General features: G+C 34.7%; 1 protein-coding gene across 4 annotated transcripts in view; it reads right to left on the reverse strand.

The window, feature by feature from the left end:
- The window catches only part of LOC143255231 (epithelial sodium channel subunit gamma-like), a 37174-nt gene extending 18600 nt beyond the window's left edge, over positions 1-18574 (reverse strand). Inside the window, exons 1-6 of one of the 4 annotated variants that reach the window (XM_076510569.1) lie at positions 18301-18574; positions 15815-15920; positions 9406-9608; positions 5335-5444; positions 3124-3209; positions 1566-1692 (exon numbers count right to left, since the gene is read on the reverse strand). In XM_076510569.1, coding sequence (XP_076366684.1) covers positions 3127-3209; positions 5335-5444; positions 9406-9608; positions 15815-15920; positions 18301-18521 — 723 coding nt within the window. In that variant the 5' untranslated portion in view covers positions 18522-18574 and the 3' untranslated portion in view covers positions 1566-1692; positions 3124-3126. Of the gene's footprint in view, positions 1-242; positions 1693-3123; positions 3210-5334; positions 5445-9405; positions 9609-15814; positions 15921-18300 lie in introns of those variants that run through there. The other 3 variants (XM_076510568.1, XM_076510570.1, XM_076510571.1) reach the window with 3 other exon arrangements.
- Positions 18575-27802: the final 9228 nt, after the last annotated feature.

Genomic DNA, 27802 nt, shown 5'->3' on the forward strand with positions numbered 1-27802 from the left:
TCAGTTATTTTTCCTCCCTCCCTCCCTATGGCTCAGCGGTAATTCTCATGGTTCATAACGGTAAAAACCAGGTTTTGATACCCGTAGTGGAAACGGCATAGATAGCTTATTGTTTTGCTACGTGATTAACATCAAACAACAAACGCTGTATTATTAATCAACTTAGTTAGGAAATTATCTAATAAGTATTATTTAAGCACACTAGAAATGAAAATATTCCTTTCAGTTACTAAGTTACAAACCTCTCTGTCGTAGTATCCATTTGCGTTCACGTGGTTCTGTCCACATCTGTCAACGAATGGCTCAGTCAAACGTCGAAAGGCGATCGTTGGAGAAAAAAAAAATATATTTTATTTTGAACTGTATAGTTTGATATACTAGTTTTAACTAAATATATTATTTCGCCAATTTTTGTCTCGCGTTAACGTATTTAAAGTTGTGGGTTTATAACAGTATATACCTTATATAAACTAGCCCTTTAGTTTTAGTTTTTGCATATTTTGCGTTAACAGTCTAAAGGCTAAGCCTCGTAAATCAAAGACATGTTGAAGTTACATTAATATATCATTAAAATCGGAAATGTTGTGATAAGGACATTTTATAAAACTAATAATTACGATTTCTTTTGGTACTATTCAAGGTCTCATCACCGGTACAAGAGAACTGCAGTATTATAAATCAAACGTACGTGAAAATCAAATAAGTACTAGCACACAAGTCGAAATCAAAATGATTCAAAATCCATCTATCTTATACTTTTCTTATGACATTTCTTCGGGGACCAGAAATCATTGGGTTATGTTGTTGTTTTTTATGTTATTATAAATTACATATATGTTAACCTTAAGAAATTCATTTGTATAAATAAAATCTCTGAACTTATTAATTAAAACAATTAATGTATATAATTAGTATAATTTCTTTCAGCAACGTTTTACACAGTTTTTAATTATTTGAGTTCACTTTGCAACACTTTTCACCTGAAACGTCAGATTTTTCTCAGTAATTGAATTTTGTGGTGAAGTATAAGATAGAATGATCGAAACAGGGTCATCAATGTTATTCAGAAAGAACTTATGTTAGGAAAATTCAAATCAATTTTTAATTCTAACTAGTAGTAAGTGTACATCGGTAAGATACAATGAAAAGAATGTGTAGTAACAGCACACAGATAACAAGTAAACTGAATTACAATGAAACAGCTTCTCTGACACAAGCTGGACAATAGATACAAACAAACTGTATTTCAGTAAATAAAATATCCAATCGAGAAACATTACGTTAAATGTTTTTGATAAAACTCTCAACAACAGTGAAAAATATGTTACAAACCATAGGTCGTGAGCAGGTGCTTGTATATTTCCGATACATCATTAATCGTTTCTTTTAAAAGTGTCTGAGTCATCTGGGAAACTCAAAATTATCAGTTTACGGCTCAGAACCTTATTGTACGCAAGTGGATAACCGTTCAAGACAGTGTACTATTAGAATTGATACAGTAGGTTAACATACAGAGAAAAGAAATAACCTTTTCGAGTGCTATAGAAGTTTTTAAACCTGGGTCAATAAGAACACCATCACTTTTCATATTTGGAACCGATTTCGGTGAATGTACTAAGACCTTGTATCCTTTCATAAATCTGACTGGATCTTTAAAACCATCATTTGAGTCAACAAGTGAGATCTCTAGTCCTGTGATGGAATTTTGAAAATCATAATTAGAAACATTTATAAAAATTAGATATAACGGTATCATTCAGAATAATTACGTTTCATTCATCTGTGAAATGGAAGCGTTGGAGACTTTTAAAATAGCAAAAAAAAATATTTAAAGTGATAACAGTGCTCAAGTAATAAGAAAAAGATTAAATGTAGAACATGTGGTTAAACCGAAAATAAGTGTTATTTTATTTTTAAACTTAGTAATTTAGAAAAAAGCAAAAACAAAAAATATACCGAATTAGGCTTATCACAATTGAAAGGTTTCAGTATCATAGACATTTTCCTTAGGCATAATCGTTTAGTATTTCATATTGATTTTAAAAACTTATAACAATTAAAATTTGTTATCTAATTGAAACTGAAACCTCATCCACAGTTTTATGTTATTACCAGTACATGTTTATTTTTAATCTTTCGAAAAAAAACACTAAAGCCATACAGAATTTTTTGCTCTAAGCTTAATACTTTAAGAATGCAGAACTGAAAAATTACGTGTTATCTAGATTTTGCATATCTGATAGATTTTCTGGTATACGACTAATTCATAGATGTCTAGTGGATGAAAATGTAGAAATTCGGCTAAAGTAAATTAGTTGAACATATTATAAGGACGCTTCCATTGGGCAATGGAACTTTCTGTATTTAAGTCACAGACAAATAACTGAAGACTCCATCAGGAATTATAAGATTTTGTTTTGAATTTCGCGCAAAGCTACACGAGGGCTATGGGCGTTAGCGGTCCCTAATTTAGCATTGTACGGTTAGAGGGAAAGCAGGCAGTCATCATCACTCACGGCCAACTCTTAGGCTATTCTTTTACCAACGAATAGTGGGATTGAACCAAACATTATAACGCTCCCACAGCTGAAAGAACGAGCATGTTTGGTGTTACGGGGATTCAAACCCGCGACCCTCAGATTAGGAGTCGAGTGTCTTAACCATCTGGCCATATTATAAGATTACCAGACTAAATTTTCTAAAAACTTCAGTTCTCTCTGACTGAGGTCCAAAAGACTAAAAGGTGTAATAACAACTGTTCATTGAGAAAGAAAAAAGTAGTCTATACAAAAAGTGTTGCAACTACAATTTAAGAATGCATATCACTAGGAACTGCAATAATAAAATACTTAAACAAGATAGAAAACATTTTAATTGCAATTTAAATGTTACTACTTATTGTTAAGATATTACACGTAAAAGCCGTTACGAAAAAGAAACTACTCCAAAAGAAAAACAGTATCACAGAAAGTGAAATATCTGTCTAAAACATGGATATTATATTAAAGACTATGATAAGTCAGCTGTTTGACATAAAAAACAAGAAGACAATATACTAAAGCTAAGAAAAGTTTATCTACCCCTGTTAGGCATGTAGAGAATTATTTTAAGAAATTAGCTCACGAGTTAATTAAAGTGGTCATTGCTGAAAGCCGTCCTTGTGATCGACATTGGTTCTACAGCTGTTCGACCTGACCTGCTAACAAAAACTAGAAAATGGAAGAAGAAGAGGGATTGATTTAAACAGAAAGCAGTCATAAAGCGGTAATAAAGTAGTCATAAAGCGGTTATAAAGTTTTAACAATTTAACAAATGGAAAGTCTGAAATTGCACCCACTGTAGGAAGCTTCTCTACATGACATATTATTTGGGTAATTGAAAATAAATAACAATGCACATTGGAAAAAGACTTTGGAAACGCAGATGTAAGGATAGTCGTACTTTTGATGTTGTTTATTTCAACCAGGAAATATTTGTGTGCTGCAGGACAGCTACACTACCAGAAGTTAATATTCTATTGACAACAATAGTGGAAGCTCAAGATAATAAATATAATTAATTTTACGTTCAACGCAAGATAATTTAGAAAGCTAGTTTATACAACGTGATAGTTTCTGGATATACGAAGACAGATGAATTGCCAAATGGCTGATTTAGTGAAGGCTTTACATGGAGTAATCGACTTTCTGACAAGATAATTTTTTGTTAAGTTTAAGATTATGACCAAGAATGGGACCATAGGTGGAGTCCCTCGACCTCTAACCTAGAGAACTTCCTCAGTGACAGAATAGATGGTAGTGATGGTGCATCATAATCCAAAGAAAATAAGAACACCAAAATGTTCTTGTTTAACGAAGCAGAATCTTTCCTTGCTCATTTACTGTCTCTATGTTTTAGAATTTTACTCAAAAAGACTCGAGTGCTATTTGCGCTATCCTTCCATAATTGGAAGAAATAGATGAGAGAGAAGGTAATTAGTTAACACCACCAACTGCCTGATTTAACACTTTTACTAGAGAAAATGGGATTGACTGTAACATTACGATATCCCACACAGCTGAAAGGACAACTACGTTCAGTGACGGTATTCGAATTCGCAACATACGGATTGCAAACCTAGCACCCTAACCATCAGGGATGTCATACAAATTGTTCACTCACCACTTCATTTTGGTGTTCTTATTTTCTTTTGATTATGATGCACCATCACTACCATCTATTCTGTCACTGAAGAAGTTCTCTAGGTTAGAGGTCGAGGGACTCCACCTATGGTCCCATTCTTGGTCATAATCTTAAACTTAACAAAAAATTATCTTGTCAGAAAGTCGATTACTCCATGTAAAGCCTTCACTAAATCAGCCATTTGGCAATTCACCTGTCTTCGTATATCCAGAAACTATCACGTTTTGTAAATGTTTTATTTACAAATTGCCTTCTCTCTCATCTATTACTTCCAATTATGGAAGGATAGCGCAAATAGCACTCGAGTCTTTTTGAGCAAAATTCTAAAACATAGAGACAGTAAATGAGCAAGGAAAGATTCTGCTTCGTTAAACAAAATCTGAATTTTAATATTTTTCATGTATTCAATTAATGATTTAACGTTTGTAACGTATCTATTTATGAATGTTAATTTTATACATCATGAAAAGTTACTTTATTTCAGTTATGGAAGTTTCAGCTTATATTTTAAACCGCTAGTTGTGTAATAGCATTGTTCAAGAGATATGACTGTCCAAGAAGTACAGTGTTATAGGCTATATATATATAGTTAATTTAGGCATTTATATTGTTATGTCACCGTAGTGAATTTGATGCCACGTGATGATGTGTTCCTTCACGTCTAAAATTTTGTTAGTTTCAGAGCAGTTTCAGTAATATAAAATTCAAGTTAGGTTAGAATACATAATTATTGATTTGTGAGTCCTTTTCACAATTAACGAGTAATCAGTGCATGGTTTAGTCAGTTTGTTGCTGTCAAACCATTCAAACAGGTCAGGGCTGTCAGTTTCGAAAATGTTTATGCGATGAAGTACAATAGACACGAAATTAGAAAGTTACTATTATTTCTGTTTAGACGTTGCGAAGCTAAACCAACCGTTAATTACTTAAATCGTGAAGCGTGTAGAGCTTTTTATTGAAGAAATAAAACACTTCTCTCATTAAGTATGCTATACTTCGCGCTTTTTTTAAACGAAATAATCTGAATGTACACAACCAGCTATATTAATAGTCACAATAGTAACACGTTTGCATAGGTTTTCTCGGCTATTGAAATGTAAAACACTATTCATGTATAAATAATGAACTATTGTTTAATATCTGCTTACTCACCAGTTAGCGCTCCCGTTCCTTCAACCAGTTGGTCACGAGTTTCTTTCTTCCACTGGGAATTAAACGTAAAACAATTTCCGTTGCGGAACGTCCAGAATTTTGAGAAATTTCTATCAGATATTGAATGTACTCTGGTAAGGTTTGATGAAAAATGTGCTAGTTACAAAAATAAAAACATATACCATCACAGCGTTATGAAAAATATCAGACTAAATCACATAATAAAATGACAAAGTAAGTTACATAGCGCTTTTTTTTTCCAACAAGTTGATGTTGTAAATAAATTTACCACATGTGTTTATCTTGGCTCCAACTGTTTTCTTTATTTTTTCACTGGCAATTGGTGTGTGTTTGTTACAGTTAAGCCACATGAGACTATCTACCGAGTCCACCGATGGAAAATCGAACCCGTGATTTGAGCGTTGTAACTCCATAAACTTACCGCTGTACCAGCGGGGATCCACTGGTAACGTCATGTTAAGTGTGTTTATCACCTACAGAAACTTCACATATTTCTTAAACATGCAGAAAACGCCAGCTAAGAAACCATTGTGTAATTTTAGGTATAAATGCGGTGAGTGTGTAATTACAATAATTATCCCAAAACGAGACTGATTTTTCGCATCAGATAAACCAATCTTTCTCACGTATATAATGTGGGCACTTAGTATAAAAGCTTTTAACGAAATCTGAAGTATTTTAATACAGTGATCAATATTAAACCGGGTTTAGCAAAATATTGTACATTATATTAAAATCTGTAATCTATTCTACCACTAAAAACTAGCAACTTTATACACCCATTAAATTCAAAAATGCAATGTGCGCTGCTTGCAGCTTCGGCGTTATACTTATAATGGAGAATCTTGTACCAAGTTTTAGTGTTACCATTATCTAACATGTAAGTACGTCACTTAACGATATCTTTACTATGTCATGAGAATTAAAGTAAAAACGATTTAACACGTGAGAAAATCTAAAGAAGGGTTGCCCATGAACTGAATAACAGAAAATGCCGCAAAGGACTGCTATAGAGAGAAAAATAACCTCTTTATATTACCTATAATACAACGAAAAACATGCCCTAGAAGACTCTAGAGATGAAGATAGCATCTTTATTACCCCTAATACAACAAAATCTCATAAGAAATCTTAAAGCAATCCAATATCATTCATCGAGCTTTTTCTTAAACTCCTTTAAATTTACTGCTTCTACAACATCTGAAAGCAACTCATACTAAAGTCCATTTATCTTGTCAGAGAAATATAATTGTTTTACCTGTAGATGTCTCCTACCCTGCCAAAACTCATACTTGTGTCCCCTAGTCCTACTATTTTCACTGTTAAATATTAAAAAAGATGATACATCAACACTATCAATCCCCTTTGCAATCTCAAACACCTCAATCAGATCCCCCTAACTCTTCTATTTTCACAAAAAACATTTGTGATAATTCAGCCTCTCTTCATATGAAAACCTCTTCATCCTAGGCACTATTCTAGTAGACGTTTCTAAATTCTTTCCAACAATTCAATGTATTTCTTAAGATAAGAAGCCCAAGAATGAATACAATATTCCAAATGTGATATAACCAGTGACTTATACAATGAAATTATAATCTATTTAGACTTGTATTCAATATTTATGTAATTATAACCTAAAATTACACATCTGCCCTACCACCAGCAACAGCACACTGCTTGGATGGCTTCAGAGACTAATCAGCCATTACACCAAAATCCCTTTCTCTCACGGCACTGTTAAGGTTATTCCCTTCCAAATGGTACATATAATTCAAATTATGATAACCCGCATGTACGATATTGAATTTATGATGATTGAAAACCATCTGCTCACCTTACTAAATTATCTAAATCCTTTTTTAAATCAGCAACATCCTCTTCACAGCTAGAAACACCCAAGACCTTAATATCATCTGTAAATTTTAGTAACTTATTGACCACTCCTTCATCTATTTCACTTATGTAGATCAAATGGAGCAAAGGTCCTAAAACTGAGCCCTGAGGTATCCCTCTTGTGACATTAATCCAGTCTGGCTGAACTCCATTTGTAACAACCCTCTGCTTTCTTTTAGCCATTCTTCTACCCAATTTGCTAACTTATCTCCACACCTATAGAGGTATTTGTAAAAGCCTTTTATGTAGCTACCTTGTCAAATGCTTTTGAAAATTCAAATACACCAAATCTACACTCTTACCCTTATCTACATTAGCAGTAACCTTTTCAAAGAATGTCAAAATATTTGTAAGTCAAGATTTTCCCTTAGTGAAATCATGTTGACTACCAGTAAAATTCTAAACGATGTTAAATGACTTTGTAAATCATCTTTTAACAGATTTTCTAAACCTTTTCCCACAACGATCCAAGATTAATGGGTCTATAATTACTGGTACAATTTTATCACCTCCCTTGAAGATAGAAGTGGCATTACCTAACTTAATTCTCTGGTACCTCCTCATTATTCAAGGACTGACAAAAAATAGTAGCAAGTGGCTCACATATACCTCTTTCAAAACCCTTTGGAAAATAATATATTTCTTTAAGTTTTCCAATTGTGTCCGATCTAGTTTCCTTCTATCAACTGTTCAATATGTGGAATTCTGCTTAAAGCTTCATTAGTAAAGACTAAAGAAAAATCAAAATTTAATAGCCCAGTCATCTCATAACCATCAGATCGAGCCTTCTTTTTATCATTCCTCAAGGATTCTATCCCCATTTTAACATTTTCCTAACCCTTAATGTTAACAGTTTCATCCTTTTCTCAGACAACCGTTTTCATGTCCTAATTTCTTGTTTAACCATCTTTCTTCATATTCTATAACCTACTGGGTTTCCTTTCATATTTATTTAATGTTTTATTTAATTTATTATGTTCTTCTTTAATTTTATCTCGTAAACTCTTTGTGTTTGTTTGTTTTGGAATTTCGCGCAAAAACACACGAGGGCTATCTGCGCTAGCCGTACCTAATTTAGCAGTGTAAGAGTAGACAGCTAGTCATCACCACCCATCGCCAACTCTTGGGCTACTCTTTTACCAACGAATAGTGGTATTGACCGTCACATTATGACGCCCCCACGGCTGAAAGGGCGAGCATGTTTGGTGCGACCGGGATTCGAACCCGCGACCCTCAGATTACGAGTCGAACGCGTTAACCCACCTGGTCATACTGGGCCTAACTCTTTGCGAACCAATCTTCCTGATCAGAGTAAGAAATTAAAAGAGTTCCAACTTGGAACATTATAAACGTCAGAGGAAAAACTGGTTCAATAAGTATTTTTATCATATAATTGGGTATTCACATTTTCTCGAATAGAAAAATATCAAATTAACATTAACAGTATTTCTAATATGGATAAAAATTAGTATGGGTAATAGAACTACACTAAAAGTTATAAACGCTGTATGAAATTAACAAAAGTGAATTTGAAAAACGCAAAATGTCGACTTAAATTATTTTACACAAAAAGTACTACACAACTATTAGGCTACACGTTATTGTGAGATATATAGTACACAAAATGTACCTAACACACGTTTCTAGTTACATATCGCATGCCACCTGTTTCCCACTAAACACAAGTAATCATCTATCTAATATATTTTCCATCATATGTAAACACTAATGACGTATGAACAAGTTATTTCTGGTTTATGTTCTTCCGTTTTAGCAGCAACTCTAAGTGCTCTAAGTTTACAGCGTTTCTGTTACACAATACTGTTTTTAGTTTCCAGAACTTTGCTCTTCAACGGGTTTTAAGAGCGGCAAACATAGGTTTAAAATCATCCCACGTTCTTTTCTAAGTGTTTTCTTCAGATCCACGTATATTACTTTCTCTTTTATTATATGAAACAATGCATATATAAAATAATATATACTATATATATATAGTATCAAAATTGAATGGGTATTACTATAACGCATTAATACCCCAACAACAACACTAACAGCTGCTGTATTTTTGTTGTTGTTTTCTAATACACTTACAAAACGAAATTTAACATATATAAATGAAGGTAAGTGCATCTTCGAGACAATATCATAACCTACCGGGCGTCGCAATGGTGTCCCTCATAAAGGCAGTCCTTGATTATCTCTTCAGCTTGGAAACTGATTCTCTCACGTTGAGCTTCTGGTAGAGAAAGGTACAAAAACTCTTGATCTGGAACTCTTAACAGAACACCTTCACTTCTGTAGTACGTATTGGAACAAATATTAGCCGTCGAAGACATATTCATGTGGCGGAATCTCTCCTGAAGTAAAAATGTGACATTTTATTAATTCGTCTACTTGTTGCTGATAAAACGAATATATATATGCGTTACTATACATATATCTCTATGTGTTGGCATAAAATCTTTGCTTTGAGAAACACCTATTGCAAAGCTAGTTGGAAAGCGTGGTTCACAATAACGTTTATGATATTTCTTTTATCATAACAAGTTAGATGTATCTGTTTTAGTTAGCAAAAGTTCAATATTTGATTTTAAAATAATAGTTGTGATACATTAGCGTGTTTCATCTACACTAATAAATAATCTGAGCTAAGAATGCTGAGAGTTCGAATTATTTCTTTAGCCATGATTCAGAAATATACTGATAGAAGTCCAGAATGAATTCATTCCTAAAGAATTAGGTTTGTAAAGATGGCGGAGTGTGTTTCACTTTGAGTATTTTTGTGCAAATAAATTACAGTGCACGTCGAAACGTTGATGTCATCATTTTAGTTTTACTGAAAGCTTGCACAAAAGATACATTTTATTGTACGTTGTGATATTCATAATGAACGTAGTAAATTTGTTTAGTGCCTGAAAGAAAACTGTATGAACCACAAATATGTTTACAATGAAAGCAAACCTCTTATAGCTGCGTTGTTATTGCTTGTTTGTTTGTTTTCGAATTTCGCGCTGAGCTACACAAGGGCTACCTGCACTAGCCGTCCCTAATTTAGTAATGTAAGACTAGAGAGAAGGCAGCTAGTCATCACCTCTAACCGCCAACTGTTGGGATACTCTTTTACCAAAGAATAATAAGATTGATCGTCACATTATAACGTTCCTACGCCTGAAAGGGCGAGCGTGTTTGGTGTGACTGGGATTCGAACCCGAAACCTTCAGTTTACGAGTCAAGTGCTCTAACCACCTAGTCGGGTCTGTCTTGTTATTGCAGTTACTGCATAAATAAATGGAATAATAATAACTATAACTAAATGTGAATAAGTGACCCCGAAATAATCACATCTTAGATATATATTCGGTTATTATAAATGTGTTACTTCTTCCACTTAGTAATTTTAAATAGTGTCGTGTGAAGTGTCGATAGTCATAATTAAGGAAAAGTGTCTAGGCACTTCTCGTGTTAATATAATTTTAAAATGTCTAATTAATTAATTTTTCTCACTTGATTCAAGTAAGGCCCACAATTTGTTAATATTATTACATATTTATAAATACTATATTAAATTAGATTCATATGTTTATTTTTTCTAATCCTTTTTCCATAGCATTAACGTCCTAGGAGAGTAATAATTCTCTGTCATCGTAAAAACCATGAAAGTGTCTTTTGTGAACCATTCTGCAGAGATGCCAAAGATCACAAACAGTCAACAATGGCCAGATTCTCTTTCATCTAATCTGCTAACGAAATTCTAAATGAGATCTACCATATTTGTTCCGGATGTTAAATTCTTTATTTGATGTGGTTTATTAAAAGAACGACAATATACATTACAGTAAACTGTGAACTTGTGACTTTCAATTTCTTGAAAGATTCCTTTAAATATTAACAATTGCAACTTAACATTTAAGCAGTAAACAAATATTTGTCTACTTACTTCCAATAATTTCTATATCAACTTTAATAATTAAACAATATTAAAGCGGTAAACAAATATTTGTTAACATACTTCCAGTATTTTCTATATCTACTTTAATAATTAAACAAATATTTGTTTACTCACTTCCAGTATTTTCTATATCTGCTTTAATAATTAAACAATATTAAAGCAGTAAACAAATATTTGTTAACGTACTTCCAGTATTTTCTATATCTACTTTAATAATTAAACAAATATTTGTTTACTCACTTCCAGTATTTTCTATATCTGCTTTAATAATTAAACAATATTAAAGCAGTAAACAAATATTTGTCTACTTATTTATTATTTTATGAGGTTATTTTAATAAAAACTTAGTAGTTTAATTAGACACTTAATAAACGGTATCCAGTGCTAGGTGTCTATTTAATTCTAGCTTTAGATTTTCAGTGGTCAGAATAGCTTTCGGCTATCCAGCTGTTTGTTTCAAGTGAGTAAAACAAATATTAATTAATTGGTGATGACGAGAAACTCATTTGAAGTGAAGATATATTTTCAAGACGGCTGATATGGGTATTAAATCCCCAATTAAAATAATGTACAGAACAGTGTTTTGACCTCATCTTCTTTATCAACGTAAAGATGGCTTAAGAAGGTCGAAACGTTGTTCTGTACCTCATTTTAATTAAAGTTTTAACACCCATACCAGCCGTTTTGAGAGTACAAATCTTACTTAAAGACACCAATTAAAGGTATACTTCAAGCAATTTGCTTTAACAAATTTTCAGTACTTAATTATATTCCCAGTAAAACTTCTCCAAAACCAACCTGTCTTAAACAACAGTTTTAAAAAATCGGTTACAAAATAGTTAAATAGTTATATGATTGTTAAAAGTTTTATTATTGATCTTCGTAAGTTGCCGAAAGCTGCTTGTCGTACGGTCTCGTGCTAATATTAAAATCACATTACCTTCGTAAAATAAGAAAATAATCTTTAGAAACGTGCATGTATATATATATGTATGTGATTTAAAAAACACGTGGTCTTTATTAGTACCGATATATAGCTTGCAAGCCTTTCTCCTATTTATTCATAATGGTTTTAATTTCATTACATATCGAAAATTTAAATGTATACATTGTTTGTATATTACAATCTTGTAAAGTAAACTGATTTGTTTGTTTGTTTTTTGAATTTCACGCAAAGCTACTCAAGGGCTATCTGCGCTAGCCGTCCCTAATTTAGTAGTGTAAGACTAGATGAAAGACAGCTAGCCATCACCGTCCACCGCCAACTCTTGGACTACTCTTTTACCAACAAATAGTGGGATTGGCCGTCACATTATAATGCCCCCACGGCTGAAAGGGCGAGCATGTTTGGCGCAATGGGGATGCGAACCCGCGATCCTCAGATTAAGAGTCGCACGCCTTAACACGCTTGGCCATGCCGGGCTCATAGTAGCTGAAAAAGTCCCACAACATCTTCTTCAAGGGATGTTTTACGAACTGATTGATGTAAGATTCTCGAAGTTTCTCACCTGGAGATCTGCGAACATGCAGACCTCTTTGACCCTGTTCGAAGAAATAAGTCTCATCACTGAATAACACCTTCCTCCATTGTTCTTGCGTCCAGTTCTTGTATTTCAGACCCCATTGATACAGTTTTTTCTTCATTGAATTGGTAAGAAGTTGTTTTTTGACTGGTCTCCTTACCCTTCTAACGCAATTTCGAATGACGTAATATTCCTCAAAATGTCGTCATATATTCCAAAAATAGATCGACCGTACTGCAAAACACAGCTAATGACGCCGTCTGTGTGAAAAAAAATGACTATTAAAGGAAATCAGCGGGTCTAGCGAGCCTACACCAGCCGCAATGCTGAAAATATTGTAAAATGACCATTTGTGTCAATTAATTTGCATAACGGTGTACAACGTAAAAAATCGAGATTTAAGCCATAAGGTGGTTCGAAGTCAGGTAAATGTTGATAATAAATCTATGTGAAACAGAAACTGTAAAACTGAAACCAACTTTAACATCCAGAAAATTGGACAACATAAAGAGAAGAGTAGCGACTGTGTATTAAGATTTTTTTTCTCAATATACTTGTAATGAGATATTTTTACGCCATATATATATATATATATATATGTGTGTGTGTGTGTGTGTGTGTGTGTGACTGGATGTTGAGATATTTCTTTTATCTAAGATTAATTCTGACTGTATGTTGAGATATTTTTTTCGTCTCAATACAATAGTTACTACATTGAGATACTTCTTTCTCTAAACATAACTCTGACTATGTGTTGAGATATTCTAAATACAATATTTATTGTGTTCAGATATATCTTTAGATATATCACAGAGTTACAAATATTCTTATAAAAAATATCTCAGCACCAGTCATAATTATGTTTAGATATTACTTTTTATAACTATAATTATGATTGTACTTGTTGATATTTTTTCATGAATATAATTGTGACTGTGTGTTGAGATTTTTTTCTAAATATATTTATGACTGCGTCTAGAGGTATTTCTCTTTTTCATCTAAACAGTTTTAAAGCTTCCGTTTCAATTGTCTAGTTCCGTGTGTGTGTTTTTCTTATTGCAAAGCCACACCGGATTATCCGCTGAGTCCACCGAGGGGAATCGAACCTCTGATTTTAGCGTTGTAAATCCATAGACTTACCGCTGTACCAATGGAGGACAGTCCGATTGTAAAGAATTATATCGGAACCAGGTCAGGTGACCTGATCAGTATATCTTCGTATATTTCTTTCTTTATCTGCTTGTGGTACGCTTGCTTCTTTTGTTTCTTGAATTTCGTGCTTCACAAGGGCTACCTGCGCTAGCCGTCCATAATTTAGCAGTGTAAGACTATAGAGAAAGCAACTAGTCATCACCACCCACCGATAACTCTTGGGCTACTCTTTTACCAACGAATAGTGAGATTTACCTTCACATATAACGCCCCCGCAGCTGAAAGAACGATCATGTTTGTTTCGACGGGGATTCGAACCTGCAATCCTCGGATGACGAATTGAACGCTTTAACCCACCTGGCCATGCAGGGTCCATTGTAGTACGCTGCGGTTGAAAAGATATTTCATGGAAGCAACCTGTTTATACTTGACTTACGTCACTTTTCCAGAAAAAGAACCTTCTTGTTTACGTTACCTACTGTTGCCTGGGTTAGGTGGACAACTTTTGCCATGAACTTTGTGTTCATGAATTTTCACCTATTAAAAGAAACCACTCTTAGCTTATTAGAGACTAAGCTCGACTTGTTTTAGGTCTCTTTCTGAAAAGTCCTGAGCCCCAAGTTTATCCATGTTCCTTCGTTTTCTGGTGCCGTTGAGTATAAGATATATTACTGTGTTAGGAATTTTACATTCTCGCTCTAAACACATCTCAAAACGAGCAACTGTCGATAGTCATATTATCTACAAAAGGCTAAACAATTTGAAATTGTACTCCTTTGTATATTCTGTTCCACCGCGAAATCATATCGGTTGTGATTGCACATTGTATATTGAGTTGCTTATTCATAATCTTTTTAATGTAACTTCTCTCTTCTCTATGAACATTGCTTTTTATGAAAACTGTAAGCAGATTATTTAATAAGAGAGCTATAAGAAAGTTCGTAAATCACAATTCCATAAGAGTAGAAATCGTAAAAGAAATAAAGGAGACTACATGTATTCTCATATTTACTGTTACAAAATTAAGGTGCCGACTTTTATTTGTCAAAAAATAAAATAAAATTATGCGATCACCAAGCTTGTTTGTTTAATTTGAATTTCGCGCAAAGCTATACAAGGGCTATCTGCGCTAGCCGTCCCTAATTTAACAATGTGAAACTAGAGGAAAGGCAGCTATTCCTCACCACCCACCGCCAACTCTTGGGCTACTCTTTTACCAACGAATAGTGGGATTGATTGTAACCTTATAACGCCCCCACGGCTGAAAGGGCGAACATGTTTGGCGCAACAGGGATGCCAACCTGCAACCCTCAGATTACGAGTCGCACACCTTAACACGCTTGGCCATGCCTTTCCCAGAGTTTTGTGATAAACAAATAGATAGATTCCATTACATCCGATTCAATTTCATTCAAGCATTTTCGGTAAATACCTTGAATATTACGAAATCTTTAATTCATTTTCTAGAAAACGTTATTGTAAATGAAGATGGTCGTGTTGATGAAAAGTCCTGGGTTCAAGGCCCAGTGCCCGACTTTTTCCATTTATCGGCTTTTTCACACTTACAACAACGTGTCTACTTTTGTTCACCATAATGTACGTGTATTTTTCTTATAGCAAAGCCACATTGAGTTATCTGTTGTGTCCAATGAGGGGAATCGAAGCCCTGATTTAAGCATTGTAAATCCAAATACTTAACACTGTCCCACCAAGGTACTTCATAATATCAATCGTTTACTAATATTAAATGTCTAAATAATCAAATAAGCAGCTCACTGAAAATAATAAGGCTGGTAAGATTTAAGATACTAAATAGACTCATTGAGTATCATTCAACACAAAGTCAGACCTGTCATTAAGTCGATGACTGTAAGTCTTATGGCAACTTGTTATAAACAAAAGCCAGTATTATGAATATTCTTAAAAATTATGTATTTACCATGTTATATGAATAAGTCCCTAAAATACTGGAAACCATTTCGCAGATTGAATAGTTAAAGTTCTTCTCAGATGAACATAGTCTTTTCAGTTTCGAAGAGTTTATCCTGCAGATATGGAAAGTATAATTATTATAAGATCCGTTAGATACTTACTTTATGTCACTAATCTATTGGCATATTTTTACTGTTATAATAAATGCAAGATGGATGTTGCTTACGCAAAATCAGATAAATAACATTTTCTAACAGCTTTGTTTGTTAGTTAGTTTATTTTATAGCCAAATAATAGTGAGTTGTCTGCTGTGTCCACCGCAAAGAATCGAATCCCAGATTTTTGTGCTGTAAGTCCTTTTTTTAAAAAAAAAAGCATGCTTAACACGTTCGCTGCCGCATAATAAGTTGAGTATAAAAAAGCATTATACATTCAATAAGTGCCAAGGAAGAGTCACAATGACAACTCATATGTCACGTGAGAAATTTAACTTTCAAACACAATTTTATGTGACCCGCCGTTGTGTCACGCGGTTGTAACCCACGGGTGGTGCACATGACAGCCAACGTGTTGAGTATTTCATAAATATCAAATTCACACGTATATTCATATAAATAGTGCATTCATAACCCTATGAATTATTTGTTTTATTATTCCTACAAATGATCTACCGTTTGTCTTCTACGTTCATTTGTCTGTTTTTTTCGAATTTTTTTTCGCATAGCTACACAAAGTGCTACGTACGCATAATCGCCTTAATTTTAAAGTGATACAACAATGCTCATAGCCAAACTGTTGGGTTACTACTGTCCCACCAAACTGGGCCCGGCATAGCCAAGTGTGTTAAGGCGTTCGACTCGTAATCTGAGGGTCGCGGGTTCGAATTCCCGTCGCACCAAACATGCTCGCCCTTTCAGCCGTGGGGGCGTTATAATGTGAAGGTCAATCCCACTATTCGTTGGTAAAAGAGTAGCCCAAGAGTTAGCGGTGGGTGGTGATGACTAGCTGCCTTCCCTCTAGTCTTACACTGCTAAATTAGGGGCGGCTAGCGCAGATAGCCCTCGAGTAGCTTTGCGCGAAATTCAAAAACAAAACAAACAAACCCACCAAACTGTGGGATCTGACGTCACTCTTAGAGTGCAGCAATGACTATAATATCCATAGTATGCTTTTATGGTGTACTTCATATACCAGTCTTACCAATCAGGAGATAAGACAATGCTTATGTAATCTTCCACGAGATATTTATACATATAAGGTTTGGTATATTTTTGATAACTGTAAATTTTTATTTTACACTTGTAAGTAGGAAAAGTGAAAACGTCTATTAATTTAGCAAAAAATGTCAGAAAAACTGCAGGCAATTTACATATACTAACCGAATCAATCACAGATTGTTTTAATAGAAAAAATGCACTGTCGCATGATTTCTCGATACTGAAAAAATATTCGACAATGTATGTTGCAATGATCTGAGATTGGTTTGTTTGTTATGAATTTAGCGCAAAACTACATGAGAGTTATCTGCGCTAGCTATCTTTAATTTAGAACAAAAGGACTAGATAGATGGCAGCTAGTCATCATCATCCGCCGCCAGCTGTTTGGCTGCACTCTTACTAACGAATAGAGGGATTAACCGTCACATTGTAACGCCCCACAGGTGAAAGGGCGAGCATGTTTTGTGTGACGGAGATTCGAACCCGCGACCCTTGGATTACGAGTCGAGTGTCTTAACCACCTGGCTATGCTGGGCAATTTTAGTAAATGAGACAGTGCTTAAAAGATACAGACTTATCTCAAATATACGATATATAAATTTCAACATATTTATACGACGATAATGAGATGTAACAAAACTGACATTTTGCAAATTTATAATTTACCTCGGGTTCTCTAGCACCGTTGTACTTAGTTATATTACAGATAAACCGTACAAGCTCTAAAAATACGAAGTAGTTTGAAAAACAAATGTTTTAGAAGCGCACTGATTGCCTGTCTTTATTAACACGGTTTATTTACTCAGTTCTTTCGCTAAAATTCAGAGCTTAACACTTCTGTTATCATTTTTGCATCACACGTCAGTATAAAAGGTTTCAAACCTGAAACGAAGGAAAATATCTAAAATCAAATAAAATTGCCAGAGTTTATTATTTAACAAAAAAGGTTTTGTTTTGTTTTGTTTTTGAATTTCGCACAAAGCTACTCGAGGGCTATCTGCGCTAGCCGTCCCTAATTTAGCAGTGTAAGACTAGAGGGAAGGCAGCTAGTCATCACCACCCACCGCCAACTCTTGGGCTACTCTTGTACCAACGAATAGTGGGATTGACTGACACATTATAACGCCCTCACGGCTGAAAGGGCGAGCATGTTTGGCGCGACGGGAATGCGAGCCCGCGACCCTCAGATTACGAGTCGCACGCCTTAACACGCTTGGCCATGCCGGGCCCGTGACAACAAAAAAGGAAAACTAACACATATATAATACAAACTCACCTGTTATGACTACAGATTGTCACAGCTGGGAATGTTAATTGTTCTCCCTTATCTATGTCCACCTTTAACACGGTTGGATAGGTTAAATAGTCGTCTAGGAAAACTTTGAAAAAGTAAATACAAAAGGTAATAGATGTTATACTCACAACAACCATCAGACTTAAGTACAAAACTTTAAAATGTGAGAATGTCTTAAGCCTTTCTCTTATAGAACTATACATTGTAGCCAGTTGATAGTTCTACTAACTCTAAATAACTGGTGAATAAAACAATTTGAAGCTGGTTTTCAACATTATAAGTACAATTGTAACGAAAAATACAATAGCGCTACCGGAACTACATTAATTCTTATAAAAACAGCGTTCACAAATTTTGCTATTAATATGTTTAATTTGGAAGTGAATTAACTCATGAATACGTAACAAGTCATTAAAGATATGAAATATATTAAACAAATCAACAAACTATTAAGCACTTTATTCTTAATGAGTTTGATATATTATATCTCCAGACATCGCATGGCTGTACGTCTGTTGTTTGCTTAAATAAACGTTTTATGATGTATCCAACGTCTTTAATAATTATCACCACAATGATAATCCCATTAACTTTATTTCCGTGTTATTAACTGGTTGGTAAACACCAACAATTACTGTTGTTTTGAATAATTGCATTTTCATATTAAAACTGACTCCCTAGTTACAAAACAAGCTTAGCGACATAAGTAATTATTTAGTGACAATTAAGAAGATGTCTCGAAACTTTACAAGGATGGTTTTCGAGGTTTGTTTGTCAAACTTATCTCTAATTATAATAGCTTATTATCATTTCAGTTATGGTGCCAGAAACAGTCTGCGCCATATCACGATAGAAACAGTGCTTCCTAGTTGAAAAACAAATGTCACCACTTTCGAGATTACCCAAAGAAAGTTACGTATTTCTATATTTCATGCGCAAAGTATGAACTTAAACTTCAGTATTGGTTTACACATCTGTTAATTTACATTTCAGTATTTCTTTATCTCTTGGTTTATCTCAATATGTACCTATAGGGAGAGATACAGAAAACTAGAGTTATTTGGCTAGTTTGTTATTACCTTATTAACACTACACAATATGCTACCTGTGCTTCAATCAGAAAAACACGACGTTAAGCGTTATAACCCCCCATCCACCCCCAGATTTGCCGCTGGGCCAAGGGAAGCAATATATATACACATGTATGTGTCTTGTGGTGAAATAAATAGGTGTATATTAAATTCAAATATTGTAGTTAATATACATTATTTGGGTTTGTCCTTTGTTTCTAAATTCTAGGTGAGATATTTAATATTTGTTTTCTCATGTTACCGTTTCTGAAATTTTCATTGGTAGTTTTTGTGGTTGTTTTCTTATCTTTTACATCTATTAGTTACAAATGCTGTTTAACTATTTAGATCTCTTCTATCCTAAAAGGCCCTGCATGGCCAGGTGGTTAATGCGGTCGACTCGTAATCCGAAGGTCGCGTGTTCGAATCCCCATCACACCAAACATGCTCGCCCTTTCAGTCGTGGGGACGTTATAATATGATGGTCAATCTCACTATTCGTTGATAAAAGAGTAGCCCAAGAGTTGGCGGTGGGTGGTAATGACTAGCTGCCTTCCCTTTAGTCTTACACTGCTAAATTAGGGACGGCTAGCGCAGATAGCCCTCATGTAACATTGCGCGAAATTTAAAAAACAATCTCCCCTAAAAGTCTTACAGCAGCACTTGAGTTATTGCGAAATCCTGCTTTTATTTTTAGTTTTGTTTTCCTTTTGTGTACTTCCGTTGTCTTATTCATAGGTGTAGCTTAGAAACTTTACAACGAGTGTGTGTGTGTGTTTTCTTATAACAAAGCCACATCGCACTATCTGCTGAGTCTACCGAGGGGAATCGAGCCCCTGACTTTAGCGTTGTAAATCCGTAGACTTACCGCTATACCAGCGGGGAACTTTACAACGATAGAGACTACATAAAGAACATTTCTTCTCCGTACTGTGTAAGAAAACAAGGTAAGCTGTACATTCTCGTTATTTTCAACATATTTATATCAAAACGTTTACTTTGCTACTTTCAGATCCTGTTCGAATCCCTGTCATTACGCACATGCTCGCCTTTTCAGCTCTGAGAGCGGTATAATGTGAAGGTCAACCCCACTATTATTTAGTAAAAGTGAAGTACAACAGTCGGTAGAAGATGATGTTCACTGGCTGCCTTCCCTCTAGTCTACTGCTTCTATATCAGATACATCCAGTGCAAATAACCATAGTGTAGTTTTGCGTAAAATTGAAAACAAACCAGACCCTTCCAGATCCCAAAAATGATCTGGATCCCGATCAAAATCTATCACCTTGTCGAACCACATCCTCTATAAAATTACTGCAAGGTCTAAGAAAAAGGAATAGTTCCAATCAAAGACATGCTACGCAAAGTGTCTTTACAATTATCATTGTTAAATATTTATTTTCAAATATGCAAAATTAACTAAAAAAGAACAAAAATAGGAATTAGTTAAAATTAAAACATTCTGCATATAAACTACGTATATAATAAATTAAGGTATGTATATATATATACACACACATATACTACTTTTTCTTTCAGCCACCTTATAAAAGGTATTCACACGAAAACATTGGTTGTTGTAATAAATGACTTATATAAGTAATGTTCTGACCACTATCGTGTTTGTTGTATTCAAACAAGCAAACAATATAGTAAATATGGTATGGTTGGAATATTATTATTATAATACACTCTTCTAATTCTTAAAAATCTCTAACAGACTGAATAAAGAATGTATTTTTTAACATATAATAGGCCTAAATGTCAATGTCTTGTGACAAATATAATTAATTATAATCGTGATTTACCAGCTTCTGGAAAATGTTTACATCCTAACAAAGAAAGCTGTTACCAGTTTGTGTATTTACTACCCTATAAATTAAACTTAAAACAAAAAACATACTGAATTTAAAATAATCCCAATCTGAATTTAAATAGTAAAATATGTAAAATATATAGCTACACGATGGGCTACCTGTGCTCTGCATACCATGAGTATCAAAACATGCTTTTTAACGTTGTAAGTCGCGGACAAACCGTTGTGCCACTGGGGGCCCTTGCTAAAACTATCATTTTGATATCCAATTGCCTATTTCAATTTCATTTTACAACGTGAACCCGTACAGCTACTAAGTGAACAAAGTTACGATTATTTTATTTTAAACATGAAATAACTTTAAAATATTTATATGGTTGTTGAAATTTTTTCTGCTGAATATTTGTCAATAACAATTATATAATTTGAAGACCAAATTTTACATGAAAATCTGAACTTTCCAGTGCTTACATGAATTAAACATGCCAATTAGCCTTAACCGTGTAGCAGCAATCTCATGATGAACTGGTGGGGTTACAGACCAAAGGTGTAACCGTCTCAGTTATTATCTGATTCACTGACAATAATAGCTCATCTTGCTGATTTAACCATTCACATAAGATAAATGGAGAATTTAGTTTATTCCTGAGCTTAAAACTCCGCTTGCCACTTAAAGGAATTTAAATTCAATGTTTTATGAAGAACCCACCAATCTCAATGATTAATTTAAAACACAATAGCAGCAACTTTAACAACAAGCAAGTTCTGATTTTAATTATTACAACCTTTCGACCCATTGTATCAGATCATAATCAAGTAAAAATCTGAAAGCTATAATCATTAAAATCAGAATTAGCCTACTGTCATCACTGGATCAGATCAATGTCTGATTGTGCTCTGCACGATCTGGAAGGGCCAGGTTCTATTTACACCTTTTCCTCTCTCCTTTACTTGTTGTAAGTTTACTGTTAACTGCTATAGTTATTCCACGAGATCAGGGTGTCAACATTAGGTCAGCTACGTGGTCCTTTTTCCTATTTCAAAGCCTTGTCACCTACCTGCCATCAGGACTCGCTCCATATTTTAGATCAGGGAGGGTCAGGTTCTACACTGCCCTCTTCTTCCCTCTCGAGGATTCTTATTTTGTTTGCACTGTTGCTGAATAACCCTATCACATTGTTGCATTACTAAATTAAACACACTATGTTAAATTTTATCCATTTTCCGCAGTTTTAATTAACATGCCCCTTGCGTGTCATGTCCAATTCATGTGGTAATATTAACTCGTATATTTTCACTAGTTTCACTTATGCATAAATACACTATTAGTCCACGTTCACACAATACTTGTGTTTATAAGTAATACACACACACAATCCTATTTTCACATTCAGAACCCCTTTTAAAATACAATTACGTTTGTGTATTGGATTATGTTAGCCTAGCACTGTTTGACTTGTAAGTTTCTTATTCATTTTGGTATGATGATAGTTAGAATTTTGTATATCTGATATTGTAAACGTTCAAATCTCCGTCACAGCAAATATGCTCGCCCTTTCATCCGTGAGGCATTATAATGTTATGGTTAATCCCACTATTCTTTGCTAAAAAGTATCCCAAGAGTTGGCGGCGGTTGGTGGTGACTAGCTGCCTTCCCTCTAGTCTTATACTGCTAAATTAGAAACAACTAGCGCAAATAGCCCTCGTTTAGCTTTGCACAAAATTCAAGAACAAACAAACAAACTTTTGATAACAGATTTTTCCATAATTCAGCTGAGCAGATTTCGAAAATAATACTCTCTTCTTTTTCTATCAGCTGCCTTCCCTCTAGTCTTACACTGCTAAATTAGGGACGGCTAGCGCAAATAGCCCTCGAGTAGCTTCGCGCGAAATTCAAAAAACAAACTCTTTTTCTATCACGTAAGGATTCTTCACAAATTGGGAAGATGAAACTTTTACTTAAATCAAATTAATATTTAGTTTACCACGATGGACATTTTTTATTATTATGTTTGTTAACAAAATACAAAAAAAAAACTGAGCAAAAGAGAAGAACATCGATGTCAAACGAATATGCGTCATCATTCATTCTGATTTTTTTTTCGTGTGTGTGAAGTCTACAACTTTTAGTTTCAAAACTACATGTTGTGATCTTTCTTTTATGCATTGCTTTATGACGCGTTGTGAAAAATCCGAACGTGATGGAGAAAAATAGATATTTTCAGATTCAGCGTACAGAAATTACTGGATAACATGTAAATACTTCAAGAAATAAAACCGTCTCATGCCTATGTAATTAATGTTATAATGTTGATAATTTTATTCGATTTACTTCACTCTTGAATTGTAATTGCTGTTGTTGTTGTTTTTTCTGTTACCTTCATTGTCAGTGTTTGTACTTTCTCTGTTGAGCTTGTTTGTTAGTTGCTTGTGTTTTTCTTTGGTTTATGGATGTGTTTCTTGTTGTGTTACCTCAAAGTATGTTCTTCTATGGGTTGTACTTGTATTGGCTTTCTGTGTTGGTAAGTAGTGGAGTCTTTTGATGAATAATGTGATTTGGTTTTAATTTTATTTCTGATGTTGTCATGTTTGTATTGTATATATTGTTTCTTATATTATATATCCATTGTTTCATGTCTTTATATTTCTGGCATCCTTTATAATTGGCAGCATGTTCCTTGTTACAGACCCTGCATTGTCAGGTGGTTAAGGCACTAGACTTATTCTTGGTGTCCCCGTCACACCAAACAAGCTCGTCCTTTCACCTGTGTGAGTATTATAATGTGACGGTCAATCCCACTATACGTTGGTAAAAGAGTAACCCAAGAGTTGACGGTGGGTGGTAATGGCTAGTTTCTCTCCCTCTAATCTTACGCTACTAAATTTCGGACGGCTAGCGCAAATAACCCTCGTGTAGCTTTGCGCGAAATTCAAACAAACCAATCGTCGTTACATTTACACCATTTAGTTTTTTCTGCGAGTCCGAGAGTATTCAGATGATCTATTGTTTTCACTTTATTCAACACATCGTATGGTAGATTTATCGGCAGCTGCCATAAGCTCAAATATTCTACAGTTAAAACACTGTGTAACTACGACTTATGATGTTTTAACTTCTCACAGTGTACATTTTTGAGACCACATTATTAATCCATTTTGAATGTGGTTTTGTATATATTCTGTGCTTTCTGTAGTTACTTTGATTAAATGTGTGGGTGTGTTGGTTTCTGTAGAGATTATTATTTCTAATCTTGTGAACTTTACCTTCAAGTCTTATTTCTTCTTTGACTTGTTCGAGGTCTATTGACGGATGAATACCTCTTATGACTAACAACTTTTGCTATGGAACGCTCACTCGTAGAAGAATATCCATTGTTCCGGATTAAAAGGCATCCTGCAACAATTATTTTAGTAGTACGCTCAGTTTTGAGAACACAGTTTGGAGAAGCTTATCTTGCAGCTAAGTTAAAATGATGTAAACCACAAGTGTAGTTTGGTTTGTATCTTTTGTGTGTTTTTTTTCTTATATTTGTTCGTATTGTTTGATATTCTTCTTTTTGAATTGCTTATTCACTACCTCAGTGGATTTTTGTTCTGTGCAAGTGTTCTCCTCGTGTGTCGTTATTTTATGATGTGTTGTGATTCCTCAACTTTTTTCGTTGTTTTCCTGATCACTGCTAAATTCAGAAGCATTGCTTTCCTCATTCGAGACATTACTGTGACTGATCTCAGAGTCTTAACTTGTGTATAGTGTACTGTCTGACGTTGGTTTGTTTTGTTAGCCTTCCTGTTAGTGTTCTTTGTTTTCCCTGTGATGCTTCACTGAGAGCTTTAAGGCTTGCTCAGTTGTTAAACATGTTAATGCTATGGCTGTTGTTTTGTGATTTTTATGTGTTCAGTTTGCTAGTGCTAGGCTTACCTTACTTGGTGCTATGAAGATGTTCTTGAAATTCATTATTCAGCCTTGGCATGGCAATGCCAAGCTTGTGTTGTTCCACACCCTTGTTCTCTATGGACTGTCTAATATTAAATGCGTCAAACAAGTTACTGGTGTTCTACATTGTTGTGAAATTGTCGTTATACGTGACACTTCTACTGCTTTCTCTTTATTGTTGTTACCTGAAAAACATCACAATTGATGCCTTCTCGTTGGAAGTTCAACTAGTCTGTAGACGTTGACATTTAGTTAGTGTGCATATACTCTTTTCCACTTAAGCCTAATATAAAGTTAGCATTTGAAATGAGGGAATCTGCAATTCAGTCCAACCTCATTTTCATACAGAACCTCGCTGTTCACTATATGTTGTTTAATCACGTGACCTAGGAAGATTAGGTACATCTGGACCTCTACCTCCTTCTTTGATAGGCCCGGCACGGCCACGTAGTTAAAGCGCTCGACTCGCAATCTGACGGTAGCGGGATCGAATCCCCGTCACACCAAACATGCTCGCCCTTTCAGCCTTAGGGGCGTTATAATGATACGGTCAATCCCATTATTCGTTGGCAAAAGAGTACCCCAAGAGTCGGCGGTGGATGGTGATGACTAACTGTCTTTCCTCTAGCTTTACACTGCTAAATTAGTGACAACTAAAGCAGATAGTCCTCCTGTAACTTCGAGCGAAGTTTAAAAAAAAGTCGTAATTCGTTCAGGAACATTGTAGTTCCTCTTCGTTCCCGCTCATGGAAGTTTATTTCACTGTACGTAGGAGTTTTCCTGTATTTTAATTTGTCATTGTTTGAGGCAATGAAGTGGGGTGGGGCAGTATGAAAATAACAGGTGAGAAAGGAGAGTGAGACAAAGGCCTCAAAAAGGAAGTAAAAAAATGTCTTGCATCGGGCGCCTTAACCTGGATTCTGGTTCATCCCACAGCGTCAGTTCTGCTTACAAAAATGGCCCACTGGACACCTACATCCGAACGTCCGGGCTTCAGTCAAGCAAGTCGGACTTTTCACCCATTTAAAGTTTCAGAACAGGTTGAGGTCGTTTCGGCTCTAAGGCCTCTAGTCATTCGTTTCACTGGATGAGACCGATCGAGCACCACCTATCCTGAGGGAAACTTCGGAGGGAACCAGCTACTAGATGGCTCGATTTTCATTTATGTGTTTACTACAATTTCATTTATAGTTGTAGGACCGAAATTCGAACATGTTTACGTTTTAACTAAATGGGTGTAAAACGTACGCCCATGCTACACATGAAAAGCAACAATACGTGCTTGGTAACATTAAACAAAAATGTCAACTTCGTTTTTCACAACTTACAATGCTTTAAAGATAGGCTTACCATACGTCCCGGTTTGACCAGGAAAGTTCTGGTTTCCCGTCCAGTTTACTAATTTATCCTGATTGATAGAGAATTGCCTCGGAATATCCCGGTTTTTGATTAAAAGTCATAATCTCCAAAATAATAAACGGAAAACGTTAAAATCTGCATAGAGTCCTAACTTGATGTTGGTAAAAAAATAATAATAATTTTTAAGTTTTAATTTTATTAGTTGATGGGTAGAGAGAACCATAGTACTGTAGCATGCAATTTTTCAAAGGTATTGCATAAGACGAAATTTACAGACAGCTGATTCGGTACCTGTACAATTATAATGATTCTTCAATGGGCTGCCATTGGGGGTACGAGCGTAACGGCAGCTGCACATGCAAAGCTTTCTTTGAGCAAGTGTTTGTGCTTTGTGATTGCTTTATATTTTACAGTATTTATTATATTAGTCATACGGTAGATAATGAATTATCTTTGTTCTTTGATTTTAGAAATTAATCCTAGTCATAATGCCCAAAGTTGATAAAAGAATGTGCACATTCAACAGTGAATTGCAAGAAGAATATCAATTTTGGAAAAAAAAATTGTGGGAAGGAGGACAGAATAAAATGTTTGCAGTGTTCTCTGTTTCACATGGTGGCTGTTCAGACATAAAAGACTATTTAAAAAGTGCTAAACATGCAGCTAGTCTTTCAGTAGCTACTCAAAGTTCAAGAATTGATGTGTTCTTCAAAAAATTGTGCCTGAAGAGAGTGATTTGTTAATAACTACTAGAGTCAACCTTTTCTTTTCACATAAGCTTTAAAACGGCTGATTGCTCTTCCAAACTGATAACAAAGTTATTTGAACCAAAGTTCAGTTCTGCCAGAACAAAGAATGAGGCTATTATTTTTAATGCAATTGTTCCTTTACCAACAAAGAAAGACTTAATGGAGATCCAATTCTTTTCTCTTACAGCAGATGTTTCAAATAAAAAAGATGCCAAAATTATACCTGTCATGGTGTGATATTTTTTTGCCAGTGGAAGGAGTGAAAGTAAAACTTTTAAGACTCAGTTGGTTTCTGCAGTGACATCAGAAATTATGATGAATTGCTTAGTGTCCACTTTAAAAAACATGATTTATCAAAAAAACTTGCTTATTGTGGTGGCAACTGCAATACAAATTTTGGTGTAAAGAGAAAAGGAAAAAATGTATATAATCAATTGAAGGAGGAGCTTGGTAGAAATATTGTGGGTCTTGGTTGTGGTGCCCATAACTCTCTCCAAACTCCAGTTTATGTCCTTCCTATTGAAGTGGAAAGCTTGGTGGTCAAAATTAACAAGTA

The sequence above is a fragment of the Tachypleus tridentatus genome, chromosome 7, assembly GCF_004210375.1.
Source record: "Tachypleus tridentatus isolate NWPU-2018 chromosome 7, ASM421037v1, whole genome shotgun sequence".
Lineage (NCBI taxonomy): Eukaryota > Metazoa > Arthropoda > Merostomata > Xiphosura > Limulidae > Tachypleus > Tachypleus tridentatus.